This window comes from Strigops habroptila, chromosome Z (genome assembly GCF_004027225.2).
Source record: "Strigops habroptila isolate Jane chromosome Z, bStrHab1.2.pri, whole genome shotgun sequence".
NCBI lineage: Eukaryota > Metazoa > Chordata > Aves > Psittaciformes > Psittacidae > Strigops > Strigops habroptila.
The window spans coordinates 98,319,389-98,333,070 of NC_044302.2; the positions used below are offsets into that span (position 1 = coordinate 98,319,389).

Below are 13,682 nucleotides of genomic sequence, written 5' to 3' on the forward strand. Positions count from 1 at the left end.
AAGAAATGTACTTATTTCATTCACAAATTTACATGTGCTTTAAAAAAAGCAGCCTCACTTTTACAGAATACTAACCCAGGAAGCAAATCTCTCAGTATAAAAGGCAATGTTTTAAAAAGTAAAACGCAATATAAAACAGGCTAATGAGAAAAAGAGAGACTGAAGCCCTCCTGCAGCCTCAGTACCCTCAGTACCGAGGGAAAAGCTCCCTCCAGATTAACCCATCGCCCCGGTTTTCATCCAGCCACTTTCCACAGGGAAATATAGTGGTCACACCAGTCGCCGAGTTGGTGATCTCCACCCGCTCCACCAGCCAGCCCGGCGCCAGACCACTGTTGTCGTGCTCTATCCGGACTTTCTTGAGCTCCCCCATGTCCAGTGTTTCCAGGTAAAACCTGTTGGTTTTGCCTCGCTCAAAGAGGTTCCTGAACTTCTGCTTCAGCGCCCGCTTCCCCGAGTCCCCGTTGAACCCAAAGATGGTGATGAACACATTGGCGTTGGTCCCCGCACCCTTTTCAAAGCCTGTGACCACGATGGTCTCGTATTTGACCGGCACCAAGCTCCGGGCTTTGCTGGCAAAGCTCTCGGTGACCTTGGCACACTCAAAGACTTTGTAGTCCCGTCTCTTATAACGCAGAGGGATTTTCACGTTGCACCTGAAAAAGTATCTGGTGAAGGAAAATGAGCAGCCTTTTTAATGGTTTGGATGGCCACTGTGTTGGGCAAGTGGTATGGAATGGGCATGCTACTAAATTGCCCAATATTAATGCTGTTTGTATATATGTGCTAACACTAGTATTTCTCTGCAGAAAGGCAGCATGGTTGAACATTGCAACTGGAAACCCCAACATCTCCCTAGACAGCCACAGACACATGGGAGGGTTGGTGTAGGGCACTTGTCACCTCTTTTTCCTGTGCAATGGCATGTCCATTTACAGACCCACTCTGGTAGGATAAGCAACCAGCCTCACAGCTAAAGCAGCCCAGTGATGCTGGTCTAAGAAGAGGGAGACCAGCAATTATCCTCACTGATGGTATGGTTCAGGTTAGGCTAGGAACTAGGAAAAAGGGAATGGGAAAGAAGGGGAGGAAGAGGTTTAAATCCTCCCCTTCCTTCACCTAGATCATCCAGCCCTTCCTTAGCAAAAAGAAAAGCATTGAGCACCAAAATGATAGGTACCAGATACTGAAAGCCCTTGGCTCTGCAGTGCTGCCTCTGGTGTTGTGCAGGGAGCACAAATCACATCCATAAATTACTGTGTTCCTGGAACCCAGCCAGAGGCTGGAGCACTCTGCTTTTAATGATGTATTTCATTTCCAACAATGCAGATCATTTCCAAACGAGTATTTTTCCCCCTCCAATCCCCTGCCTTCCCTGAACTGCAGCAGGTCCTCCTGGAGGGAATGTGGATGGATTGCCGTGTGTGTGTGCATACAATAAACACCTGGAGGAAGGGTTACTGCGATTCCAGCAGTGATGTGCTTCTTAAGCACTTCCAACGCCTTTGACATTTTCCACAGCCAAAGTAAACCACTCATTTCTTTGGAAAGAAGCTTTGTAGAATGAGAAATTCTCACGGGAGAAAAAATATAGGCTCAGAGACAGAAAAACTGTGTGAAAGTGGGGTGGAGGGGCTGCCTGAAGCTGCAGTTTTATTTCCTGGGGAGTGTAATATCTCATGGTTTGGAATTGTAATAGAGCATGCCAGCCTTCATTGAGGGGCAAGAAGAAAAAAGACGACCTTTCTAGCCCTTGGATTTGCAAGAAAAACCTTCTAAATATTGCCCTTTCTGTACTAAGATCTACTACTGAAAGGCAAAAATCCCAGTATAACTCAAAACTACTGCTGCAGCAATCTCACAACTCTTTTAGTTTGGTCTTTGGGCTTGACTGGATGGGGTTTTTTGGATGATTTGGATAGGGAATACCTGAAGTGAGAGCTTGCTCTCACAGTGCAATCTGCTCCAGTGGACGATTTGCAGAGCAAACACTGTTGTGAAGTGCTATGTCTGCAGAGCTGGAGCCCTGCTTCACTGCAACGACAGGCTGCAGGCTTCACCGGCATATCCTGGCTGCCCTCTTTAATTTAAAACAACTCTAAAATGACTGAGGTTTCATAAGAATGTCTTTGGCCCCTTCAAAACACACAGTTTCAGCAGTTGCAGCATGCTCCCAATGAGTGTAGTGCACAGATTCAATTGCACAGATGGACTTTAAGGGTTCCAGGTTTTTCTCCACCAGGAGAAAAGAATATGCCTTAGTATGTAATTGACTAAGTTTTCAGTCAGCAAGTATTACTATGGCTCTTCTGCTGGCTGATTAATTTGCTAAGAGAGACTCTTAGCTTCTAAAAAAAAAACCCCACTTCAAGGATTTTTTCTTAAACACTCAATTGTCTCTGTTGGAACAAACTTGTTACAGTTAAATTCTTTAGCAGTGATGGAAATACCATGGAGAAGAAAAGAAATCTACACTTAAGATTATGGATATTTTCTCTGAAGAGCAGTTTGTTCTGCCAATAGAAACCTTCCCTGGTTCCTGCATAGTCCCTGTGCTATCTGTGCCCTGAGTCATGAACATCACTCCTTCCAAAAGGAGTAGGACCTGATGTGCTCTGGGCTCTTCAGAAATGTTCATTATTTGGACATGGCATATTTCAGTCATGTTCAAGTCAGAGTAGCCAAGCTGCATGATTGTAACCTTTATATTTGCCTTTTGAATCATAGCATGGTTTGGGTTGGAAGGGACCTTAAATCTCATCCAGTTCCAACTCCCTGCCATGGGCAGGGACACCTTCCACTAGAGCAGGGTGCTCCAAGCCTCATCCAGCCTGACCTTTTGGACTATACCAGAAGGATTTCTCATCCAATGTAGTCTGAATTGGAAGTTCAGTTTTTCTCTTACTCTCATCTTTTTCTAGGAGCTCCTTTCACAAGACTTACCTACAAGCCTTACTTAAAGACTTACCTAAAAGCCTTACCTAAAGACTTACCTAAAAGCAAGACTGTGCAGAGCATCCTACAAACCCCTTAAATTTCAGTCAGTGTATTTTCCACAAGCTGACACATTAATTTGTCATGGCTGCAAGATTCATCTAAGCAAACTTGTTTATAAATTTATCTGCACACACAAATGCCTTCTCTAACAACTCAGAAATTGCACAGGAAGTCAGGCAGGGACATTCTGTACCCAACACATCGAACAGCTTGTCCTTAGCTTTCAGAAAGGGATTAAGATTTGGTAAGACTTTCCGCTATTGCTTAAGTCTGAAATGCTTCAGGAGGACGCATGCAGAGCTTCTGAGCTTCCCTATGCCACCCTGGAGCAGCTCCTTGCAGATGACAAGGCACTTACTTGTTGCAAAGCTCCATCTCCGTTATGATAATCTCTTGGACGTGCCAGAAGACATCAGCTTTTGCAGATGACTTCTTCCCATCTTTTGGGCAGTGACCGACACAAATGGCTGCAATATCCCCGACGTTCTTTGAAGAGAATTGAAATGTGTCTGTTGCACCCCTACAGGAACAGGGAGCAGTTTCAGTTAGCACCTTGAAGGCTGGCAGTGAGTTGTCTCATGTGGACATTAAGTAATTTGCACAAGGCTACAGAAGATAGAAGATAAGCATTCATTTAAAGTCATTTGATTTAGCTCACAATCATTCAACACAAAGTATAATTTCCATATACAAATTTAGTATTTTCTCTGATTAGGGGTGACACTTCAAATTGTTGCCACTAGGACTTTCCAGGATAAACTCGAGCTGTTCTACATAGAAAATTTGCCTCATTATAGATAAAGCTGAAGAATGATTAATTTCCCCTCCAGGACTTATTCATTCATCCTTGACAGATACTGTATCTGTTACACATCTACCCACCATGGCTGTTTTAAATTTGCTAGTTCACCCACCCTTCCTGAAGCTCAGCTTGAAAACAGTTTAGAGAAACAATAGGTCTCTGTCAACCCTTGGCTGGCTCCCTGTCCCATCCCCAGCGTGTCTATTAGGTTTATCTGCTTGGATGGTCCTTATTCCAGCCTGCCTCCAAGGATGGGCTGTGACGAATGCTTTGGAGAGTTGTGTCTTCAACTCCACTGTAAACATCAGCAGCTTAAGGTCAGGAGGAAGCTCTTCCCAATCTTGCTTGTTTCCCATGAAATCATGAAAGCAGGTCAAGGGAGGGGATTCTGCACCTCTGCTGTGCTCTGGGGAGACCCCCTCTGCAGTCCTGCATTCAGCTCTGGGGCAACAACACAAGAGGGACGTGGGGCTGTTGGAGTGAGTCCAGAGGAGGCCACAGAGATGCTGCGAGGGCTGGAGCAGCTCTGCTCTGGAGCCAGGCTGAGAGAGCTGGGCTGAGTCAACCTGGAGAAGAGAAGGCTCCTTAAGGGGAGACCTTAGAGCAGCTTCCAGTGCCTAAAGGGGCTACAAGAAACATGGAGATGGGCTTTGGACAAGGGCCTGTAGGGACAGGCCAAGAGGAATCGCTTTCACCTGCCAGAGGGGAGACTGAGATGAGCTCTTAGGCAGAAGTTCTTCCCTGTGAGGGTGCTGAGGCGCTGGCACAGGGTGCCCAGAGAAGCTGTGGCTGCCCCATCCCTGGCAGTGTTCAAGGCCAGGTTGGACACAGAGGCTTGGAGCACCTGCTCTAGTGGAAGGTGTCTCTGCCCATGGCAGGAGGTTGGGACTGGATGAGCTTTAAGGTCCCTTCCAACACAAACCGTAGAATCATAGAATCATAGAACAGTTAAAGTTGGAAAGGACCTTATGATCATCTAGTTCCATGATTATATGAAATCTCAGTCACTCATACTGAACTCCACATCAGCTATGATTTCACCTTCCTTTATGGAACCACAAGAAAAACCTTTCTTCTCTGCAAAGCAACAGAACATGAGCAGTGTTCATAACTTTGAAGACTCTTCCATCTCCTAAGGGCTTGCTGTGTCCTCAAAAAAAGTAGAAAACCCAGCTCACATCTGGAGCACTGTGGTCCCACACGGGAGAAGGGATCTGCCCCATGTTGTGTAAATGTGCCCCCAGCTCAGCTGCGCATGAAGCTGATACTCTGCTTTCCTCACACGACAGTGATTTTTCAGCCTTACCCCCCAGATTCATCTGGAAAGTCAAATCTGAGCATCTCTGACAGCATTTAGCCTCCAACTATTTTTACTTTCTCTCTGATTCCCTCTGCCAGTATGATGCTGTAAAAGGAACTAAAAACACCTCCAGCTTCCTTCTGCTCCTCCCAGCTCAAAAACACACAGCCTCCCCCGGGGCTTGCCAGGAGCCTGATTGTATGTGCTAATACAAAAGAGGCACACACACACATAATCTACATTTCCTATTACAGATGTCTTTTTCTTATGATTTTAAACCTGCCCTGTGTCTGCCCATAAGAAACTGATTTTACATCTTCCTTTTACTAGAGGTGAGAAGCCACTAAGCATTTGGGAAGGGGGGATGCAAAACAACACGGCACAAACGCAACCCTGTAAAACATACTGGAGAAGAGGTGTTGTTTGTGGAATACATGCAACTGTTCTTTTAGCCCACCATGCTGTCCTACTACCTTTCAAATCTCCTCTTCTTGGAGGAGTTTTCCATAAGGAATTCTTTCGAGCGGCCCAGCTTTCCTTCTAGGATGATCCAGATGTTCTCCTTTGTTTCTGCATCCTCTCTGTCGCTTGTTACTGTGACAATCTCATAGGCTTTAAAGCATAATTAACACACACGTTAAACAGGAAAGGAAGAGCAGATGGTCAGAAAGATCTCTTCATTTGGCTGTCACTTTGCTTAAAAACTCTCTTCCTAATATTTATCACAGCACACAAGAAAGCATTTGCGAAATAAGGATGGAACCAAGCTGAAGTCTGTGGGAATTTTGACTTGTACGTGCTTTGGATTTCATGCAGGGATAGAGTACATGAAAAACATTAGCACTGCTCAATCAGCTTGCAAGCGTAGATGGAGCAGCTCTTGAACAAGCTGTGCCCAGCTCCCTGCTGTGCTAAGCACTCCTTTTCCAACACAGCCCAAATCCTAAAGTTTTTGTGCCATGATCCTAACAAGGACAGTGAGGGTATGCATGTACCCAACAGGATGTGCTCAGGTGCTGTGGTGGCATGTAAGTACCCAAAATGGCAAACAGAAGGCTGATTTTTTGCAGGGGCAGAGTGCAATCACACTGAAGGAATCTGATTATTGACTCTCCAGCGCTCTCCCGAAGAAGAGCACTGCGGTGCAGGAGTTACTGGGATGCACTTTGCCTACCATCAGTGCAGTTAAGTAACTCTTGATCGTTTATTCGCTCAGCACATTAGACACCAGTGTAATACCTTCGACCCAGGGAAATTGCCCAAAGCAGACTCAAAGCTATGGGGTGTTTGGCTCAGTCATCATGTTCAGCTGGGATACTTGAGCTAGTAGCCCAGAACATGTTAAGGAAGAAGCTGGAGCAATGTTACCTACAAAGCTTTCAGGGTTGAACTTATCTTCCACCTTAAAGACTCAAACCCATTATATCTAATGAGACCATAACCATGTGTCTTACTGCTTATGCTTATGGCTTACTGCTGGATTGAACTGCTGCAGATGGGCCCTTCTTAGGTTTCTACCCAGAATGAGAGGTTTTTCTTCCTTGTAAATCCTGATTTGTTTCTTTCTTATCACAGCACTGCACTTTTGAACTAAAGAGTATCTTAAATAACCCAACCCTTAAATCCCGCAAACACTAACACCTATTGCATGGGAACCCTTAGTGGAGGAACTTGCAGGAAATGTGGTCCTATGGCCTCTGCAGTCCCTCAGCAAATGCCACAAGTCAACTCTAAAATTACCAGTGCGTTCCTTCAGTTCCAGGATGTCATTATTGGCACAAGCCAGCTCCCTTATCAGCTGCCCATCATCTTCACCTTTAGCCAGCCAGCGATCACACTGGAAGCGAAATGTCTTGTCTGTGGCAGAGTCCATCACATCAATATATTCCAAGTGCCAACCTGGTGCGATTCCTAGTAAAACAACAGATTAAAAAAGACTTGGATACTTTCACATATCTTGGGCAAGGAGGTGAGATCCCTCTCCTCAGTAGCACCCTGCTGGTGCTAGAAATCACAGAATCACAAACTGGTTTGGGTTGGAAGGAACCTTAAAGATCATCTAGTTCCAATCCTGCTGCTAGGGGCAGGTACACCTTCCACTGGACCGTTCTGTCACCGAAACTAACATTGACTTGCTCAAAACCATAATCTGACCCCCCTTCTATACTCAGGCCATGCTTTTGAGGGAGTCACTGGCTTTTGATCACATCTAAGGGTACTGGAGCATGGTCTTGGATAAGCTAGGTTTAAGCTCTCTGGGCAAGGGACAATCACTTGTCCTTACTCAGCACTTTGCGTGAGACTGGACTTCTGCAATACCAGTAGCAGCAGCAGTAAGCAGTAAGTAGGGAGAACCTGGGGCTCATGCCTGCTGTCAGCATACCAACACAGGAGCTGTCCCAGGAAGAAGCACTGTTGGGGCTTAGGGACAACAAACCCTTTCAAAGCCCCAGCGAAATCAGAGCCCTGCAGAACTGTTTGCCTGAGCCAGAAGAATGAAATCTGGAAATCGGAAGGTTTGGTGGCAAAAGTTAATGGAGCAGCTTCTGTCACAGAAACTGCCATTGGTTCTTCCTTCCGTTTTAAGGGAAACATGAAAATTTAAATCCAAAAGAAAGATATGAATTCATGTTCCAATTAACCTCCACTCCTCCACCACACATGTCTGTAGCTATTAAAAAAGACACAGCAATGTATGTGTGGTTTGTGGTGGTCCCTTCATGTTCTGGAGTGCTAGTTGGCCACAGGCTGTAGGGTTTAGTGTCTTCCCCTATGGGCTGTATTACCCCCAAACCCTTCATACTTGGATTTGAAGGTCAGAAGGAGAAGGTAAATTACAACTTGCTCCTTTAACCATACCAGCTAACACATACAAGGAAATTACCCACGCTATCCTGACTTTGCCAAACAACCAACCAGGGTGAATTCAGTAATGCTGGACTGGATATGAACACAGGACAGACTAAAGTGATGGATGCTCTAGCAGCAGACCACCAAACCATCAAACTTTGCCTTGGGGCCTTCTTAAACCATGAAAAGCTCCCTTTCAGTTTTCTATTTTACTTTTTTATTTTCCCCAGTGGAAAAGAAACTTGTAAATGAAGAAAAGAGCATTTGTGAACATTTTCCTGATTTCTTTGTTGAAATACAAGAAGCTCTTGTTGAGGTTGGGGGAGGACAAAAGGTTCTGACAGTTCTACTTACAAGTCCTGTTATTAGTCAGACAAAGAAAAGTGATGCTTATGATGAAAAATCTCTTCGACTTATTTACAACCCGAAGACATTAAACAGCTCTTGCTCTTCCAAGAACTCACTGCCATATGCCTACTTCCTTAGTTTGCAAATATTAATCTTCTGTAGCCTTGAAATAAAATGGTGGCACCTTTCTAATTTATGTCAAGAAGTTATCCAGTGGACTGAGATCCCTCCACACTATGTGTTGGCAGGTCTCTACCAGCCTCACAGCCATCCCTGTTTCGTACTTTGGCTTCCAGAACCTTCTTCAAGCTAGGAAGTTACCTGCTGTGAAGCACAGACCTCAACCAAAGAACCAAAGACACCACTTGACCATTACATTCTGGGGGCATGAAACTGCAGCATCATTGCAGCTGGACCAGACCTCTGGAGAACATCTAGTCCAACTGCCTGCTTAGAACAACCTTAGCTAAAGCAGGTTGTTCCAGTCCAGTTTCGAACATCTTCAAGGACTGAGACTCCACAACCTCTCTGGGCAACCTGTGACAGTGTTTGATCAGCCACGCAGAGGGAAAAAAAAAGCTTTTTTATTATGTTTAAATGGAATTTCCTGTATTTCAAATAATGCTCATTGCCTCTTATCCTGTCACCAGGTGCTGGTGAGAAGAGCATGGCTCCATCTTCTTATCGTCTTTACTCCCCCCATCCAATACTGGTACACATTGATAAAATCCCCCTGAACCGTCCCTTCTCCAAGCTGAACTGCCCCAGGTAGTTCAGATGCTCCAACATTCAATAACAGATGCTCCAATTCCTTAATCACCTTTGCGGCCCTTCACTGGGCTCTCTCCAGTACATTCTTGTCCCTCTCAAACTGGGAGGACAGTGTCATGTGCCAGTGACAAGACCTGTACAGATACCATGGATCCAGCACTCAGGCAGGGGAGATGGATGCACTACCAACATGGAAGACCTCCTCCAGGCTGCATCAGCAGGTCAAAGGTCCTGAGCAGGGTTTTGGGGATGGGATGGAACGAAGTACCAGTTTACTACGTCCTGGGCAGACCTTATCAAGTTCTCCAGGGCTCCCACCATCCTCTACTTGGAGCAGATTGCTCTTTAGGCCTGTATGGAAATGTATTCTAAGCACGTTGGCAGTGTCAGCTGTTAATCTTTTTGGCATGCTCATTTCCATTTAAGTTTAATGAACACCTCTGCAGCATATTCAGGAGGCTGCTCGGCTTCCACCAAAACTTTAGTTAAAACAGTACAGGATGAAAGAAAGAAAACATAATTCTCTAGAGAGAGAGATCAGTGAAGGCAGACTGGGATAGAATAAATCTGTGATCCTAGTCCTGTTGCCAGCAGTGAACAGCATGGCTTGGACAGGATCAGTGCTTAGCAGCAGTATCAGAAAGGAGAGTGAATGAGGTGCACAAACCCTCCTCCCTCTTCTTCAGCCTGGTTGAGCATGCGCTCACCAGGAGAGTGGCAACAAAAACCTGCTCTTTTATCACAGGGAGAGGTGGGCCAGAGCTGACTTTCCAGCACATGTTGGAGTTGAGGGAAAAGCAAGCGCAAAGTGCAGCTTGTCCTGGTGTTCCCCGCGAAAGATGCATTTATCAGCTCTGGGCTATTTAAAGGGCAAGGTCTGGGCTCTGTTAGGGGATTGACATTGAAAAGAATATATCTACAGGGTGTCCCTTACAGCACAAGTGTACCTCAAACCAAAAAGCTTAGAAAAATGGTGTTATTGCCCCAAAGCATCCTCCTCTTTGCTTTAAAGAAAAAATATTTTTCTCCCCTCTCACTAGAATTGGTCTTTCCTTTTTCCTGTTTTCCCTCCTAGTGGTTAACCATTTAAATTAGGAGACTTGGAAGCTGTAGAAGTATCACGTATCACTTTCAATTTCTCAAGAAAAGTGATTCATCCCAGGTGAATGCTGTATTGGCTATGACCAGAGCAGCACATATTCCCATACTGTCCATGTCCCCTGGTACCAGGAATGGTGTCACATCAAGGGTTTCACTGCCACAGGATTTAACCCCATTTAAAAGCTGATATGGAAATGAAAGGATTGGTTCAGGGCTGAAGAAACCATTCTGGTTTGCCAGCCAAGGTATTGTTTTACTCTTGTTTCAGACTGGGAAAAGATATATTTAATTTCTTTTTGCATCCATCTGGAAAAAATGCAAAGTCCAGTAGTGCACAGAGTGTAAATGTGAGACTTTCCCTCCGCTGAGCTGGCCCTGTGTGCTGAAAGCACATCAGTGGAAGGAAAAGAAACCAAGTTTGGAGAATCACTTTTCAGTATGAAATCCTGGTTTCATGATACTACCCTGTTTACACCTTCTCTTCTTGTGTGGCTTCAGCAGTGCAATGGGCTCAGAGACATTATAGCATCTATGAAACAGCAGGAAACTACATCCTCTACAGATGTAACCCAGAGGCATCAAATCCTCAGCACAAGCTGGTTTATGGAGTAGGCAGTTTATGGAGGAAGAGGAGCCAGAAAAGTGGTGTGGATGTAGCAGGGTTATAAGGAACTAACCTAGGTCCTGTCCACTGCTCACACAGCCTGAAAGGACCTCTGCAGCGATGGCTCATCAGCCTTTTCCCTGAATACCACTGGATAGTGGATCCTAATCACAGGGTCCCAGACTGGTTTGTATTGAAAGGGACCTTAAAGCTCACCCAGTTCCAACCCCCTGCCACGGGCAGGGGCACTTTCCACTAGAGCAGGTTGCTCCAAGCCCCTGTGTCCAACCTGGCCTTGAACACTGCCAGGGATGGGGCAGCCACAGCTTCTCTGGGCACTCTGTGCCAGCGCCTCAGCACCCTCACAGGGAAGAGCTTCTGCCTTATATTTAATCTAAATCTACCCTCCTGATCCACCATGAAAGCCACAGCTGCTCCATCATTCAACTTTTTATGTCTGTAGAAGAGCCAGAGCAGATTTCTTTGTGTCCCAGTGGCACCTCAATCAACAGCACCAGGACAAGGGCTCAGGAACAAATCAACTGCACGAAGGCTTTGGACAACATGGTGGCCTTTTCTGCAGTGACCCCAGTACAAACTAGGACCATTACATTTGTCTCCATTACTGCTTTGGGGCAGAGGGGTAGAAATAGCACATATCTGAGCAGTTTCTGCTTGACTATTCAGGTGTCAGTCTTTATAGCAATGTGGCCATCACTGTGCCTTTGTAGAAGATCCCCTCTCACCATAACAAGTGTTCAATGTTCTTAACAAAAGGTACTTCACTCCAGGCCTGTTTTGCTGCCATCGAAATCCCCAGCAGCAAACCTGCCCTAATAAAACCTGTGGCTGTGCCACGTAGGCTCCTTAATGGTCCACAGCTGGAAGTGACATTTTCAATAGCATGAAAAACATTTCAAATGTAATTAGAGGAGGAGAAGAGCTTTGGGGAAAACAGAATCACTTTGCTTGCTTGGCTCTGTATAATTTAGTGTCATGAAGGGAGATGTATGCTCTTCCTCAAGTGTTCTTATGTAAAAGAGCAGTTATTTGTCCCATTTATCCTTCTTTCTCAAAAGAGTCCAAGACGACATCTGTATGATGGTGGCCAAGAACCCTCTGTGTATATTTGAAAGGACCATCTTGACTTTTTACCAGGTGATGATGAAAACCTGTGCTTTCGTGATGTTAGACAGACAGGTTGGATTGTAAGCTCCTTGTCATGTATTTCTGCAGTGATTTGAGCAGTCAAGTCTGAATTTAGAAGCGGTAGATGTAACACAGATAATGACATTACTGCTTCATTTAACTAAAACCTCAACTTGCAGCACCACAAGTTTCCTGTGCCCCTCTTGGGGGACAGCACCTCTTTGCCCAGCCCATATTCACTCCTAAATTATTAAGCTATTCTGACACGTGCAGAAACATGGAAGGATGAGAGAAAAAGAGTGAGATTGAACCGAGTCTCATGGGTTCACCACTTGCCAGGCACCTGGTCCTTTGCTTTGTGTTACTGAACATTAACTATTCCTCGCAAACTGAAAGATGGTGGGGTCAAATCTGTGCTGCCAGAACCATACCCAGGCTTGGATACACGTGTCCATGGCAGCTAAACCGTCTCCACTCTTTGCAGCTATATTCATCAACTTTCTCCTCTATCCTTTTATCTATCTATATCAGATCTTCTTTGGTTTGGTTTTGAAAGCAGTGGATGCCTGATCAAGGATAACAGTTGTCATTGTTGCTGTTTACGTTCCCATGGGAGTAAAAGAAAAGTATTTCTTGGGACATTGGCTGCTCAGGGGCCAGTGAAAAGTTATTACTGCCCAGCCATTCACAGCCATCAACCAGCTCTGATCAGCCCCCTAACTGCAATATTTTAATTTCCACATCTTCTGAAACATAAAGTAATGACCATTGCAAAGACAGTTCATCAGCCTTGTGTCCTCTGACATTCTTTATCCCCCGCCTGGTTAGATGACCATCCATCCCCAACCTCCACCACACAAGACATCACCCAGAAAATGGTGGGAGCTTTGATAGCAGCATTGGATCACTAGAAATGGAGCTTTAATTGTGAGGTGTTAAAATCATAGCATCTAGCTGTGCATCAGTACATCTCAAAACACCCTAAGAAGGTGAATAATTTTTATCCCTAATTTACATAATTGAAAATGAGGTACAGGAATGTGATTTACGCAAGGTCATTCTGCAGGCCAGTGGCAAAATAAAAATAGATCCATTTTGTGTACCTCTCCTTCAGGATTGTGCTGGTTCACAGCACAGCATTTCTCATCAGAGCAGACAGGCAATGCAAAACCTCTCACAACCTTTGACAAAGCAAAAGCTTAACACTTGGGACAGTTTTAGAAAATATGTCCCTGTCCCTCCTCCTCTGTTGTCTGTGTAACTTACACAGTCCAGGATTTAACTCAAAACCACTCATAAATTACTCTCAGACACCACCCCACCATCCCATCTTACAGATAAACTACTCCTGTGCAAAAACACTTCACATCTCAGAGTGAAGATATAGCAGTTTCTCAGATTATATTCTTGTGATTGAAGCGTATTTTGTGTTTTATTGAGACATACTTGATGCAAAAGCATTTAAGAAGGATGCAATTTGTCCCCAAAAGATGCAAAAGAGACTTGTAAAAAAAAGAAGCTTTTATGGAATTGTTGACTCTCCAGCTGTACCTGGTCTTTGGGGCTTCTCTACTCCGTAGTAAAGGGTTCTGCAGTTACAGAAAATTGGGAAGAAATTAATGACTGCACAAGGTCAACACTGCAGTCTTGACCTTCTCTCCAAGTCTGTTGTTTTATTTGCTTACATCTTTTTCTTTTGTTCCTTACTTTATGTCAAATCTGGATTGTAAGATACCTGTAGTGCCTTCTGCTTCTGCTGT

General features: G+C 44.9%; 1 protein-coding gene across 6 annotated transcripts in view; it reads right to left on the reverse strand.

The window, feature by feature from the left end:
* The window catches only part of LOXHD1 (lipoxygenase homology domains 1), a 90,820-nt gene continuing 77,138 nt past the window's right edge, over positions 1 to 13,682 (reverse strand). For 2 of the 6 annotated variants that reach the window (XM_030470263.1, XM_030470262.1), the window contains 4 exons: positions 6,840 to 7,010; positions 5,573 to 5,711; positions 3,356 to 3,517; positions 5 to 668 (listed from right to left, as the gene is read on the reverse strand). In XM_030470263.1, the coding sequence (XP_030326123.1) occupies positions 188 to 668; positions 3,356 to 3,517; positions 5,573 to 5,711; positions 6,840 to 7,010 (953 nt within the window). In that variant the 3' untranslated portion in view covers positions 5 to 187. Of the gene's footprint in view, positions 669 to 3,355; positions 3,518 to 5,572; positions 5,712 to 6,839; positions 7,011 to 13,682 lie in introns of all 6 variants that reach the window. The other 4 variants (XM_030470265.1, XM_030470261.1, XM_030470260.1 and 1 more) reach the window with 4 other exon arrangements.